Source organism: Macadamia integrifolia, chromosome 5, assembly GCF_013358625.1.
Source record: "Macadamia integrifolia cultivar HAES 741 chromosome 5, SCU_Mint_v3, whole genome shotgun sequence".
Lineage (NCBI taxonomy): Eukaryota > Viridiplantae > Streptophyta > Magnoliopsida > Proteales > Proteaceae > Macadamia > Macadamia integrifolia.
Window position 1 is genome coordinate 37,634,986 of NC_056561.1, and position 14,087 is coordinate 37,649,072.

The 14,087-nt window shown below is 38.0% G+C and overlaps 4 protein-coding genes across 7 annotated transcripts in view; all 4 read left to right on the forward strand.

Annotated features, from left to right (window-relative positions):
• The window catches only part of LOC122080043 (calcineurin B-like protein 10), a 5,404-nt gene extending 3,131 nt beyond the window's left edge, over positions 1-2,273 (forward strand). For both annotated transcript variants that reach the window (XM_042646909.1, XM_042646908.1), the window contains 5 exons: positions 161-269; positions 368-420; positions 1,486-1,566; positions 1,669-1,781; positions 2,008-2,273. In XM_042646909.1, the coding sequence (XP_042502843.1) occupies positions 161-269; positions 368-420; positions 1,486-1,566; positions 1,669-1,781; positions 2,008-2,062 (411 nt within the window). In that variant the 3' untranslated portion in view covers positions 2,063-2,273. The remainder of the gene's footprint in view (positions 1-160; positions 270-367; positions 421-1,485; positions 1,567-1,668; positions 1,782-2,007) is intronic.
• Positions 2,274-4,949: 2,676 nt separating this feature from the next.
• Positions 4,950-6,947, forward strand: LOC122080044 (60S ribosomal protein L22-2-like). The gene is made up of 2 exons (XM_042646910.1): positions 4,950-5,263; positions 6,626-6,947. Exons 1-2 carry the CDS (start codon positions 5,034-5,036, stop codon positions 6,768-6,770), a joined length of 375 nt encoding a protein of 124 aa, XP_042502844.1. The 5' UTR covers positions 4,950-5,033; the 3' UTR covers positions 6,771-6,947.
• Positions 6,948-7,399: 452 nt separating this feature from the next.
• On the forward strand, positions 7,400-12,170 carry LOC122080040 (venom phosphodiesterase-like). The gene is made up of 2 exons (XM_042646899.1): positions 7,400-9,228; positions 10,968-12,170. The coding sequence occupies exon 1, from the start codon at positions 7,703-7,705 to the stop codon at positions 9,143-9,145; it is 1,443 nt and encodes a 480-aa protein (XP_042502833.1). The 5' UTR covers positions 7,400-7,702; the 3' UTR covers positions 9,146-9,228; positions 10,968-12,170.
• Positions 12,171-13,018: 848 nt separating this feature from the next.
• Positions 13,019-14,087, forward strand: part of LOC122078171 (thioredoxin-like 2, chloroplastic) — a 5,787-nt gene continuing 4,718 nt past the window's right edge. The window contains exon 1 of one of the 3 annotated variants that reach the window (XM_042644045.1): positions 13,019-13,258. In XM_042644045.1, coding sequence (XP_042499979.1) covers positions 13,088-13,258 — 171 coding nt within the window. In that variant the 5' untranslated portion in view covers positions 13,019-13,087. The remainder of the gene's footprint in view (positions 13,259-14,087) is intronic. The other 2 variants (XM_042644046.1, XM_042644044.1) reach the window with 2 other exon arrangements.

A 14,087-nucleotide genomic window follows, 5' to 3' on the forward strand; every position in this document is an offset into this window, starting at 1 on the left:
CCCCCCCCCCCCCCTTTTCTGCTCTTCTGGGATTGATAGCTTCACTGCTTGCGTGAAGTTCCATAACTGAAATTGTAATCTGTGTGTGGCAAGCTACAAGTACTTCTCTTTTTGGTTTAAGGCTGTGCTAATTATTCTACCACTCTCTTTGCTTTGATAGGTTTTTGATCTTTTTGATGAAAAGAAAAATGGTGTTATTGAATTTGATGAATTTGTCCATGCACTCAGTGTCTTCCATCCTTATGCTTCATTGGATGACAAAATTGATTGTAAGGGTTTTCGAAACCATGTTCTGGTTGTTTGTATAATCAAAATGCATCATATCATGCCCATATCTTGTTTGTGTTTTTTCTTTGGTTTCCTGCAGTTGCATTCAGGTTTTTTGATCTGAGACAAACAGGGTATATTGAGAGGGAAGAAGTAAGTCTCTCAACTTTTACCCTTTTTGGTTTAAATGTTAGTTTCATTTTATGGCAAAGATTTGTACTACAAATTATTGCAAATTATTGGTAACCTAATTGGATTTTTCTTATATGACTTGTGGCAACTTTATTTATACTTTATTTTGATCATGAAAAGGAACACTGATGAGTTGATTTCTAGTGACTTTTGTGGTTTATGTAATTTTTTTTCTTTTATATATTTTGGTGTAGATTTTGAGTTATAAGCTAATTGAATTTTTTTCATATTATGGTTTCTTAAGATACCCAAACAATTTAAAGGAAAATTATCATAGTCATTTCTTTTGGCAGTTAAGAAGTGTAACATAGATAATTAAGTTGAGTGTGGCTGAGATGAGGATATTGAAATGGATGTACGGCAAAATCCTAAGAGATAGAATAAGAAATTACCAAGCTAGAACTGATTTAGGAATTCCAATTCAGAATAAGCTCAGAGAATGTTGCTACAATGGTTTGGGCATGTCCAAAGGAGGCCTTTGGATGCCTCAGTACAGAGGAGTGATCAGATGCAGATGAATGGAACTAAAAGTGCTAGGGACAAGCCAAAAATGACCATTGATGAGTTAGTGAGGAGAGACATGCAAAAGTTAAGTCTTCACCCAAGTATGACATCTAACAGAGTTACATGGAGGGCTAAGATCTGGGTTGCCGATCCATGAGTATATATATATATACTCATGGATCCATGTAGCCGACCCCATTTAGTTGGGATACAGCTAAGTTGTGTTGTTGTTGTTGTCCAACGAAAAGTCATTCTTTTCATTTTAAAACTTCTTTACTGCCTTGTGTTAGCACAATTCCATCTCTATTTGGGGAGTCCAAACTGTTTGCAGTGAGCGGTGAAGTGCAGTGAGCATCCAACGACTAGCCTCACCGCCTCATAGCAGACGATTTTGACGCATATTTAGGAGGCAACTCTTTCATGTTGATTCTTATTAACTTTATATTTCTAATCTATCTCTCTTATATTTACCTTTTGAGATTCAGTGTAGAATTGTATCATGTAAGCACTACTCACTTGCAGGTTAAGAAGATGGTAATTGCTATGTTATCGGAGTCTGAAGTGCATCTGTCAGATGAACTTGTAGAAGCAATCATTGATAAGGCATGGATTTGAACAAGTTTACTTTGTTTTTCAGGAAGGAAAATCATGTTTTTTGCTTCATCTTCTGGAGGATCATTTCTTACATCTTCATTCTTTGAGCAGACTTTTGCGGATGCTGATGCTGACATGGATGGTAAAATCAACAAAGAGGAATGGAAGGCTTTTGTTATTCGAAATCCCAACCTTTTGAAGAACATGACTCTTCCTTATTTGAGGTAATATGCTTTTTTAGATTTTGAGTGTGTGAAAGTAACAGAGATTTTGTGAAGTTATGGTTACATTGAGCTTGTAAAAGAAGTATATCTAACTCTGTATAGTACAGGATTTCAGCCGGTTCACATAAATGGAAGTCCTGTTGAACTCAAATTTTTATTCTTAGTTTGCTTGAGTTGCTATCTTTAAATTTGTGATTCTTATACCTACATGTTTATCATCTTTAAGGGACGACACCACGACATTTCCAAGTTTTGTTTTCAACACCGAGGTTGAGTACTAAATTAGAATTTTCATGCTCAAGGCTATCAAGGAGTTTATGGGAGCTTCAGGTCCATGTAAGACCACTTTACGATGCCATCGAAATTGTATCTTTGCTTGCAAAAGGTTTGTGATATGTGTTGAAGCCATACTATGTAAAAACGTAACCCTAAAATGATGCAGAAGATAATGGAAAAACAAAAAATGCAATGTACACAGATTTACAAGGTTCGGCAATATTACCTATGTCCTTGGTGAGATGAGATCCTACTTCACTATCAATGGAGAATAAGGTTAAAATTCAGTCTGATCCCATCTTAATGGCATTGGCTATATGGATTCATACAAAACAAAATAGAAAAAGTCCAAACAAAAATAGGGGAGGAAAGAGATGGAAAGATGAGAGATGAGAGATGAGAAAAAAAATATGAGAGTAAGAGGAAAGAAGTGTTTGAGATTTTAAAATGTAACCGCAAGCATACGGATCAGTGTAGCTATGGGTCGAACACAGGGAGAGCAGCCACTTTATTTTTTTACTTCTTGTAATAATGCGAAAGTGAACCGATTAATGATTGTGATGTAATTCTAATTACCATCCTAAACATATGTATCTAAGATAACGTCTTAACCATTCGTCATCTAAGAATTTAAACACGCAAGCCGCGTAATTAAAATTAAATAAATAAATGGCCGAAAATAAACACCCCATGCAATTAAAAAGCAATGAAGTCAAAAAAATGCTGAAATAAAAATAAAGTAAAAGAAAGGGGATAAAGCTAGAGAAAGACTCACAAGTAGGTTTCTCTACTTAACCCGAGGGGTGCATCATAATATAAGCTTCCCTACTTGACCAGAGAGTCACTCTTACAAGGGTTACTCTACTTGGCTTTAGGGAAAGGGAGACAATTAAAATAAAAGCAATAAATTAATGGTTCTATGGCTAAGAGGGGCAAAACCAACACATACACTAGCCATGAACCTTGGGGGAAAGGGATAGCAATAATGTAACCACTGAAATTAAAATCTTAATTTAAGAAAGAAATGATAGTCAGAAGAGGGAATGAGAAGGGGGAGAAAAGATTACTGAAGGAGCCTATTTACTTGAATCAATACTTGAACTTGAAAGCTTGGGTGATTTGAGATACTACCAGTACTAAAAACTAGATCTGGAATAAACCAAATCTGAAATTTCTAATACTAGAGAAAACAAATCTTGAAAAAAAAAAAAAAAAAACTGAACTTGAAGAAAATAAAAAGATGTTCCACGGCTTGTGATCTTGTCACCTAGATCTAAGCCTAGAACTATAACTTTAACAATTACAACTCAATTGCATAAATTATATACATAAAAGGTTGAATAAGAATAAAAGAGTGCTTTCATTAATTGACATAAAAAAGCTATTACAAAAGTGATTAAAGCAACAATAAAGAAGAACTAAAACTAAAGAGAGTGAGAGAGGGAAAGAGAGAAGAGAACTAAGCATAAACTAGAAAATAAACTAAGGGGAATAATAATAAATAAGAGGGGAGAGGAAGGGGCTTTTATAGGACTTTGGTCTTGTCTCCTTCATTCTACAAGTCTTCTTTAAGAAAATAAAGAAAATAAAATTAAATTAAATCTTGGTAAAAATCCTCATTCTCTGAGATATTGTGTGAGGAAAGAGAGAATCTATTTCTAAAATTAACAAATTCTATTCATTCCCTGCAATATTAACCAATATCTTGCAATTTTAATTAAATTAGAAAGCAATCTCTGCATAGCATCTTCAAGACGTGGCAAGGAGAGAGAATAATCTTCAGGATTTTGTAAGAGAGAGGATGTGGTACCAATGAGTGGGTCCCACTTTTGGACAAGTTAGTTCAAGCTTGAACCGGTTCTTGATTCACTTTAAGCACTTTCTCTTGTAGACTTGGAAACTAAAAAAAAACAAAAAAAAAATAAAAGTAGTACTATCCAAAGTGAGGCAAAATATACACTTACATCCTTAAGATTTCACACATTATTATGCTCATCAAGAGGCACAGCCTAGTAATTCGAAAAATCTCAACTAATTGGGGTCGGCAACATGAATCCCTACACTCTAATGTGTTCTATCCAAAGATTCATTAATATTCATCATCTTTATGCTTATTTTGCTTCTAGGATTATCTATATCTTTGTATAGTTTTGCACTTTTTCTCCTTGTATATTGTACGATGTCATTCACTTATGATCTCTGTAAACATTTCTAGATGGAGCATTGGAATTTTGACCATTAATACACCTAGCACTTTTTTTTAGCTTGTAGTTCTTAGGGCATTGTTTAAAAGTTTTTCCTTTTTTTTCTTTTATGGCCAAAGGATTAGAAAATAATACATTAAAAAAATATCAAGAGAATATTATAGGTAAACCTCTAGGCATTCCTGGACTAATACAGAACAAAAGGGGTTAAGGAGACCCACCTTAGGCATTGCCACCAACAGGAACCCAAAATTCACCCACTATAGTAAACTAATAAAAGAACTGAAATCTTAGTCTATATTGCCACCTAATCACTAATATAGCAATGCGTCGTTTTTCAATTAAATGATGATAAATAAGATTGAAGGAAACTCTATTCTCACACAAAATATCATAGAATCTAATTAATTTGGATAGAGATAGCCATCAAAGTCGAGTCACATTCGATCCAAGGTTTTACACATCCAAATCCAGCGATACTGATTCCTGGACCATCCCGGAGGGGTGAAGTGACAGCCCACCTCCCATAAAATGCTAAAATCCCATCGATATTGATTCTCAGTACGGTCGGCTTCTTCTGGTGCAGGGGCCACGCAGCACTTTTATGGGCTTGGCGTTGAAGGCCGGTAACGAGCCCACAACAACCAGAAGCCTAAGCCCTTCTAGTGATCCGGCGGAAATGTCGTATAAATAAAATCCTAGTTCTCAAAACTGGGACAACTGCGTTAGGGTTTTCCAGTAGTGGAAGAGAAGAGAGCCGGGAGAGAAGAAGATGATTAAGCCGACGAGAGTTGCCCAGAAGGGCAAGAAGAAGGGAGTGAGCTTCGTTGTCGACTGTGCGAAGCCCGTAGAAGACAAGATCATGGAAATAGCGTCCTTGGAGAAGTTTTTGCAGGAGAGGATCAAGGTCGGAGGCAAGGCTGGTGCCCTAGGTGATTCCATCACCATCACTCGTGATAAGACCAAGATCACCGTTACCTCCGATGGCCCCTTCTCCAAGAGGTACAGTTCATTATTCTACGTTATTGTGTGGATCTGAAATGAGAAATCTCCTTCGGATTTGCTTAAAATTGGAGCAACGTTTTCTCTCATTGCAGTAAATGAAAATATGGAATCACATTCATAGTTTAGAACTAGCTAATATGTATGATAGGGGTGTTCCTTCCTTTCTTTTTCGTAGCTAATTTGAATGATGGTGGTGTAACTCTACGCGGCTACAAAGTTTTAGTGCTGGACTACCCACTTATGTGCCTAAGTGATTTCTGAGGTGGTTGCATATGGAAATACTGAAATTTTATTATAAAAGCTCCGTAAGATTTTTCCACGACCCAGAATCATGTCATTGCTGATGCAGCTTATTCTGAGGTGTAACAATTCCTACGGTTGAGCTACTGCCACAAAGCTTGCAGGACCTTCCATGTGTGATGGCATTTAGCTCTTTGGATTGGTCTGGCATTTTCATGTAAAAATAAGGCCATCAAAGGTTTTTCCTGGTAATGTATGCAATTCAGGATACAAGCTTATACCATTTGTCATGGCCACATTAAATGTTACGATTCCATATATGGGGGGCTGATCCCACATTGGTTATGAAAGGGATTTGGTGTGGGTTGATTTGGTCTTGGGTTTCTTACTTTGTAAGCCGGTTTATGGGATTGAGTTCTCTCAAGTTTTGTATCATTAGACACCCTTATTCAGCTGTGGTTCCAAGATGGAGGCCGCAACTCTGCTCCGGTTGATGTGATATTAAAGTCATTAGTAAGAACATTGCTTGGATGCAGTTTGTTTTTTTCATTCATTGTTTGTTAGAGGCCTTCCATTAGCTTATTTGTTCCAGGTTGTCCTCATAACAAAAAATTCTTCTTGGTGAAATATTAATCCTGATATATTCTTATTAGCCATCTTTACATGAAAAAAAAGAGGGAATGGGATTAGAGGTAGGATTCTAGGTTCTTAAGATTTGAATAGCTAGTAGTGTAGCAGAGTGTATGCCTGATTTATTCTTTGTTCTTGTTGCTAATTTCTTGCAATTCACCAATATTATACGGAACTGGGAATTGAATAATTTAAGTGGTAGGGAACATGAAACTTGACCTTAGCTCTCACATTTACTTAGCGGATGGTTACCTATTATTGTTATTTATTGCTATTACTATTAATACAACTTAAAAGTTAAATGCTTGTCATTTTTTTTCTCTCAAATTGTTTTCAAGAAAAGGAAAACTTGTTTGAAATTGATTTATCCTCTTGGTAGTCTTGGTTGTAGATGTTCTCTGACTTTGTCTCATTTCTCTATGAATTTGTGTTTATTCTTGTTTCGACTAGTTAAAAATTATTAGTTTTTTTCTGGTGGGTAAATTCTAGGTACTTGAAGTATCTAACAAAGAAGTATTTGAAGAAGCACAATGTGAGGGATTGGTTGCGGGTAATTTCATCAAACAAAGACCCCAATGTCTATGAGCTACGATACTTCAACATTGCCGAGAATGAGGGGGAGGAAGAGGATTGATTGATGATTTGACTTCAATGTTTTCCTCCCAATCAATCAGTTTTTGTAGGGATATGGTACGTTGATACCAGTTTTGTTTGAAGGAACTTATCAATGTACCTGAATTAGTTCAATTATTCCATTTCTACTGCACTAAGCTTGTTACATTTTACTCATATGAATCTAAGTTTATGTTTATGGTGGGGAGTCTGGGGACTGAGGAGCTTATGTTATGATGGATGTGATTTCTGTGACCACAACACATGGCCGCATCAGGATACTCTCTGACGGCTGGGCTGCCTATAGAGTAGAGAGGCATCTGATGGCTGGGAAGACCCGGCCATGAGTTGGATTGCATGCTCAGGTTGATGCCTTTCTAGGCAGTCCAATGCCCAGCCGTTGGAGAGGATTTGGATCCAGATAAATGTGCATGTTGTGTCAATACCATCTTGTGATGTAGCTTATCCTCTCCAAGGGTTGGAAGGAGGACTTGAGGTGGGATTGAACTGAATCTTTATTGGTTTGATTTTGGGTTGGGTTTTATAGAGTTGGTAGAATACCAAATGTAATTGACGGAAACCAAATAATGGATCGAATTCAACCCAATTGGACAAGAATTGAAGATGATCGGTTAAGTGATACGGGGGATTGGGATCCTCTATTGCGCTACACGGTGTAGCGCTGGAGCCCGATCCGGGGATTCAGAGGAATATTCCATCCCACAAACGCCATGAACAGAATACCAGTTTCCGCTTGCACGTTGTTGAACCTCACTCTTCCAACAAAGCAATACAACTAACGACAAAAGTGTACCTTGGGGTCTTTCACCAATCTCTCTCTCGTCCAGAGCTTTCTAATAGGATCTAGTTCTCTGCAATCAAATTCCGTGGGCAGGGTTGATAGAGACGAGTAGGTAGAAGAATAGGAAGAGGAGGAGGAACAAAATTTCTTAAATGGGTTCTGCTGGTCATCCCGTGAAGCCCAACTCTTCACCCGAACTGGAGGAAGATCCTCCTAACGTGTCTACTGCCCTCCTCTCATTCAACACTGACTCTTCCTCCCGAAACCAACCTACTCAGAAACTCACCACCATCATCCTCTTCATTTCCCTCCTCCTCATTACCTGCATCTCCCTCGCCGGCTTTGGCGCCTTCGCCTTCCTCTTCTTCTCCTCCTCAGTTCGCAGTCCCAAACTCTTAGAAACCACCGCTCGCCCCATCACCAAGCTCGAACATCCCGTCGTCCTCCTCGTCTCTTCTGACGGGTTCCGATTTGGGTATCAATTCAAGACCCCAACACCCAACATTGGTCGTCTGATCGCCAATGGCACAGAGGCCGAGACGGGTCTCATTCCTGTCTTCCCATCTCTTACTTTCCCCAACCATTACTCCATTGTCACCGGTCTCTACCCGGCTTACCATGGTATCGTCGATAATTATTTCGTCGACCCTGTCACCGGCGACACTTTCACCATGGCCAGTCACGAACCGAAGTGGTGGCTAGGCGAACCCTTGTGGGAAACCGTCGTAAATCGTGGAATGAAGGCTACTACCTATTTCTGGCCTGGCTCCGAGGTACCCAAAGGTTCCTGGAATTGCTCTTCAAATATCTGCAAATATTACAATGGTTCTGTGCCCTTCGAGGAACGGGTCGATACAGTTTTGCAATACTTCGATCTCCCCGGTAGTGAGATCCCTGACTTCATGACTTTGTATTTCGATGACCCGGATCGTCAGGGTCACAAGGTTGGAGCTGACGATCCAGCGATCACCGAAGCAGTTGCTAGGGTTGATAGGATGATCGGGAGGCTGATTGAAGGGCTGGAAAAGAGGGGGGTTTTTGAGGATGTGACCATAATTATGCTGGGTGATCATGGGATGGTTGGGACCTGTGACCAAAAGCTCATCTATCTGGATGATCTCGATATCCCGAAGGATTGGGTCCAGTCCTATACTCCTTTGCTTTCGATTCGGCCTCCTGCAGGTATCTCACCTTCAGATGTTGTAGCCAAGATTATGAACAGTTTGAGCTCCGGGAAGGTCAAGAATGGTAATAATCTCAGGGTTTTTCTTAAGGAGGATCTGCCTGACCGGCTTCATTATGTGGAGAGCGATAGAATCTCACCCATAATAGGACTAGTTGCAGAAGGTTTTAAAGTGGAGCAGACTAGATCGAAGGGGAAAGAATGTGGAGGAGCGCATGGATATGACAATGCATTCTTCTCCATGAGATCCATCTTCATTGGCCATGGACCTCAGTTCGCAAGAGGTCGCAAGGTCCCATCCTTTGAGAATATCCAGATATACAATCTAGTCTCTTCCATCCTTAAGATACAGGGAGCTCCTAATAATGGGTCAGCATCGTTTCCAGAAACTCTTCTTTTGTCCAGCCCCTGATGTCCATGTTAATGAACATGCTTAGAGCGATTTCTATTGGAACAGTCATAGGCAAACAGAGCAACATCAATTTTGTCATCGAGGTAATGCATTGTATGTCATCGTGACATTGCCACTATGGGTTTTCTGAAATCTTAAAATTAAATTAGACTGGGTTCTGCAGCAGTGGAACAATGTTAAGTGGTTATTGAATTCCACATGATCTCTTATTAATCATGTGTAGAATCTTTAATGATGACATCCATATAACGCTCTTCCATCTATTTTTGGTTGAAGCTGGACAGGTAAGCAATTGGAAGCTATCATTGTAGTTTAAAGATTGTAATTTTGTAAAGTGATATATTGGTTTTCCTGGACTTTATTTTCTCATTTTGCTCCCTTAATGTCCTACCATTCTTTCTACACGCCAGACTGAAATTTTGAATGCATCACTAAGCACAGCTAAACATTCATTCAGTTCCACAAATGACCCATTTCCAAGTTTTGTCTTGCAAAATTGAGTGTTATAGACTTGCATAACTATTAGCTTGGAATAGGTTGAGGTCTGTTATTCCATTTATCATCCTTGTTAGCTACTCCATTTGAAAAACTTCTGCAAAATACTGTAACTTACATGCCAAGATGTCATCTTTTTGCCCTTATCTGAATAGTTAATTTATAAATTCCTGATCCATCAAACTTGTCATTTGTTTCACTTCCTTCAATAATAATTTTTTTGATGGAAACTATTTGATATTGTATGGTACATTGTACACAGTTTGGTTTTCTAAAGTAAAGATACTGTGAGAAATTTGCTATAGCATATGCAAAAATTTGGCATATACTTAGTTTGTCTATTAGAAAGCTCATGCAATAATTAAAGTAGGATCATATTTAATACTGCATGAAGGGAACTATATTAAGAATACGTGAAGTTCACTTGTAAAAAACTATGATTTTTATCTATCAAAAAGAATAAATGATATTGATTGCTAAGAAGAAAATTAATTGTTACAGCAAAAAAAAAAAAAGAAAAGAGAATTAATTGTGCCAGGGTTTCCTCTTTATTTTTCTATGAATTTGTCATTATTGCCATTGAAAAACTTGTGAAACATTTATAAGAAAATGCGTACATAAGAAAATTATGATTTGTCTTTAGGAAGAATGGTATATCCAACCAATATAAGTAATCTTTTCGTATTTATTTCAAATTTTGGTTTTCATAGATTTGTGTATCTTAAAACGCCAGCAACACAATAAGTTGTTTGAACTGTTGAAAGCTGCATTCTTTCCTTTAGGAGGTGGATAAATGATGGCATCCGGCATTATCTTTGATCAAGATAATTTGTGCCGCTTAAGAACAACCTTGATGAGCTATTTTGTAATTGCTCAGTCCTTAATTGTTTCTTCTTTTTCCCCACCTTATTAACTTACAATGAATGCTATAGACTGACTTTTTTATATGCCAAAACCTATGAGGCACCACCTTTGGAAATGTTTGACAAACCAGGTGATTTCTGAAATGTGAAATAAGAGTTATAAATTAGCAATCCAATCTCTTTTTATTTGGCTTACTGTCTTGGATTCAGTTCAATGGTTTCTGTTATCTGTTGTATCAAAATCATTGATTATCTTGTAAGCTGTATTGATGTGTCTTCTGTTCATGGTAGAGTCACAAAGTTCACTGTTAAGTATTTTGCTGATAGGAGGACTGTGTACTCTCCTAGTTTAATTTATCAACTTTTAATTCAATGAAGCACATCTTCCACACCTCTTTATTCTGTAGAGAATTACACAAATTGGTGAATAATCTTCCTGTGTTTGTCATTGAAATGGGATGCAGATTGTCTATCTAAATTTTTAAGAGTCCACAGCAGCTAGACGTGAACTATACATGAAAGAAGAGCCCTCTTGGCAACATGGGGATCTTGTGTCACACGACATGTTGTGTAGCGCAGATCCAAGGGCTGGGAGCACCTTGGACTCCGCATCCAGGCCTTGGGCTGCGTGTCTGAGGGCCCCCAGCCCGTGGATCTGTGCTACACGGTGTAGCGTGATACAGAGGAGCCCGATCCCTCTTGGCCAGGGTTGCTTTTGCATTGATCAAGATTCTCCGGTTTATCCATTAAACTCCTTTGGCAGTGTGTGACCACCATTACTTGCACACAGGAATTGAGAGTTCTGAAGGGCGGGGGAAAGGGAAAGTATCAAGAGAGTGAAGACTGGCTAGTTGCATGATAGGCTCTGCTGCTCTCTGCCTGGTTTTCTGGTTCATCATCTGTGGCATAAACTTTGAATTATGATAACAAACTGACATCTGCAATTTGATGGATTGAGATCGTCTGTGTTGCTACACACGTTGTAGCGCACATCTAATGATCATAAACATCTTGGGCTGTGCTTGAACTCCTTGGGCTATGTATTTGAGCATCCGTGGTCATTGGATATGTGCTCCATGCCCTGTAGCGCTATAGAGGAACCCGAACCCAATGTGATGTTATAAAGTTTTTAGAAAATGGTAAGAAGGATAGGCATAGAAGTCCAACAGATTGAGGACCATTTGGTTGAAATTGAAGTGAGTCCATGAAATATAAAATGCAACCAATCCTAAGGGTAACCTAAAATGGCCTGATCAAAGGGTTTTAACCAATGTTTTGAAAAACGGAATCTGTCCATTTTGATTCCAATCCAATCCAATCCAGAATCGGCCTTCATATCCAAAACCACTGATTCAAGGGTTTTTGGTGAGCATTTTTTGCTGCAAAAAATCGGTGGGAATCAGAAATAGCAGAACCCAGTTCCAATCTAAATAGACTGATTCACCAATCTGATTCCCGAATGTTGAAAATATGGTTCTAAATTGGTAGAACTCTTTTGGGCTGAGTTGATCCCAATTATAGCAGTTTTTACTGGAAGTGGGCATTCTCGGAATTGAAATCATTGCTAGTTGCTTGAGCTTTTATCTCTCCACCAGTTTCTATAAAACACTTGCTGCCCTGTTTGTTTGATGGAGAAAATGAGAAGTATATCAACCAATCTCATTAAATGTGATGTGGTGTATAAATTTTTCTCATTATTCATTAAAAAAAGCACACTTGTGTCTTTCTCCCATAGAATCTCACCCTACTTTCATTTTCTTTTTCTTCCACCAACTCACACTCTAATAAAATGTATTCATTTGATCATTTTCTTTCATTCTATTTTTTTTCCGACACAATCCTAACATGTGAGATCCATCACCCTCACAAGTTTTCCAGTCCTTTATCACCTTCTTGGGGATTTTTTAAGAAGTCCATTTCTAATGATCTCGACTCACCCACCCACCCACCTCGATCCTTTGGGAAGAAAAAAAAAGTATTGATTTTGAACTCGAAGCTATTAACGACAAAAGATATTAAAAAAAAAAAAAAAAAAAAGGATATGTTTGGATATCAAGAAAAGAAAAGAATAACATAATCATTGATTTATTTGTGTCTCTCACTCCCTCACATTTGAATTTGTATTTTTCTTTTCTAACATCCAAACATTAGCCTTAACAATAGTTTTTGTAGAAGTATCTATATAAGTTTTGTCTTACCATATAAAAGTTCCATTGTTGTAATTTGCAAAAGAAGAGGGACTTCTACCCAAAGAAAAAAAAGGTTAAAAGAGCTTCAGTCTTTGTTTTTTTTGGGTAAAAAACGGAGCTTCAGTCACGAGGAGAAGAGTGGAGAGATGAGACAGAGACCAAACAGAAGGAAATACGTAGAAAGAAAAAAAAACGTGTGGACGGGTTTCCTCACACGATTTGTGTAGTCCACGACTCCACGCACGAGACAACTCACAGTCACTCACAGAAGGAGAGAGAGAGAGAGAGAGAGAGAGAGAGAGAGAGAGAGAGAGAGAGATTTACAGGTGAGGTAGTTTGTCGTGTTATTAAAGTATGAGTAGATCTAGCCCATTATCACTTTCAATCTCAGTCCCATGGCAGAACTTCTTCGGTTACCTTGTCATTTAATCCGGCATTCCTCTCCTCTGCTACACTCCACATGCTCTTTCCAACTCTGCCTCCGATCAAAACGATACTCCTCAGATTCTGTAGCTGCTCCCGTCCCTCTCTTCTTCAGCCACACGAAGAGACTGCTTTCTTCTAAGGTATGTGCTATATAATAGGTATCTTGCCTCCCCCTTTTCCCTCCCTTCTTTTTTGCCCGTTTATTCCAATCCCTCTGCTTTCCGCAGCAATTTTGCCTTCCTCTCTACCTTTTTTAGTGGAATTCTCAGCATCAATTCCTTATTTTTTGGTTCTGTAGTCTTACTGTAAGTAGTTGTTTCTTTGAAATTTCTGATAGAAACTCGCGTACCCATTTTTCGTTTTGGGTCTTTCCTTCTTGTAGTTTCTGCTCCGAATAAGATTTTCTATTCTGGGTAATTTTGTTTTGGATCTTTCCTTCATGTAGTTTCTGCTCCAATTAAGATTTAGTTTTCTTGGTAATTCAGTCGGATATCAGACACCCATTTCTTTTTCTTTTTTCTTTCTTTTTTTTTTTTTTTTTTTTTTTTTTTTTTTTTGGACGAATAGACGCCCATTTCTTAGTACTGTGCCAATTGCTTTCATGGAAGCCTGAATTTAAACCGTGTTTTACTGTTTATGGTCTGATGCGTATTGTGGTTTTCGCCAATATGAGTGTCTTTTCAACATAATTTGTTGTTTAGTACTTGTTTAATTCCATGCGACAACATATGCTTTTGTTTCCTTTTAACAAAATTTCAATTTAACTTCCCATCAATTGTTTAATGATTCATTCATGCTTGCAGAGGCTTGGCCAATTTGAGTACTTTTTTTTTTTTAACCTTTCTAATCTTTTAGTGTTAGTCCTACCTGAGGAATGCCAAACTGAAATTTATTTTGATGTGGAAATTTTTACGTTTTCTCAGATTGGCAATGGTTGACATAAAATTGACTTCTTTTTTCTCTTCTTCC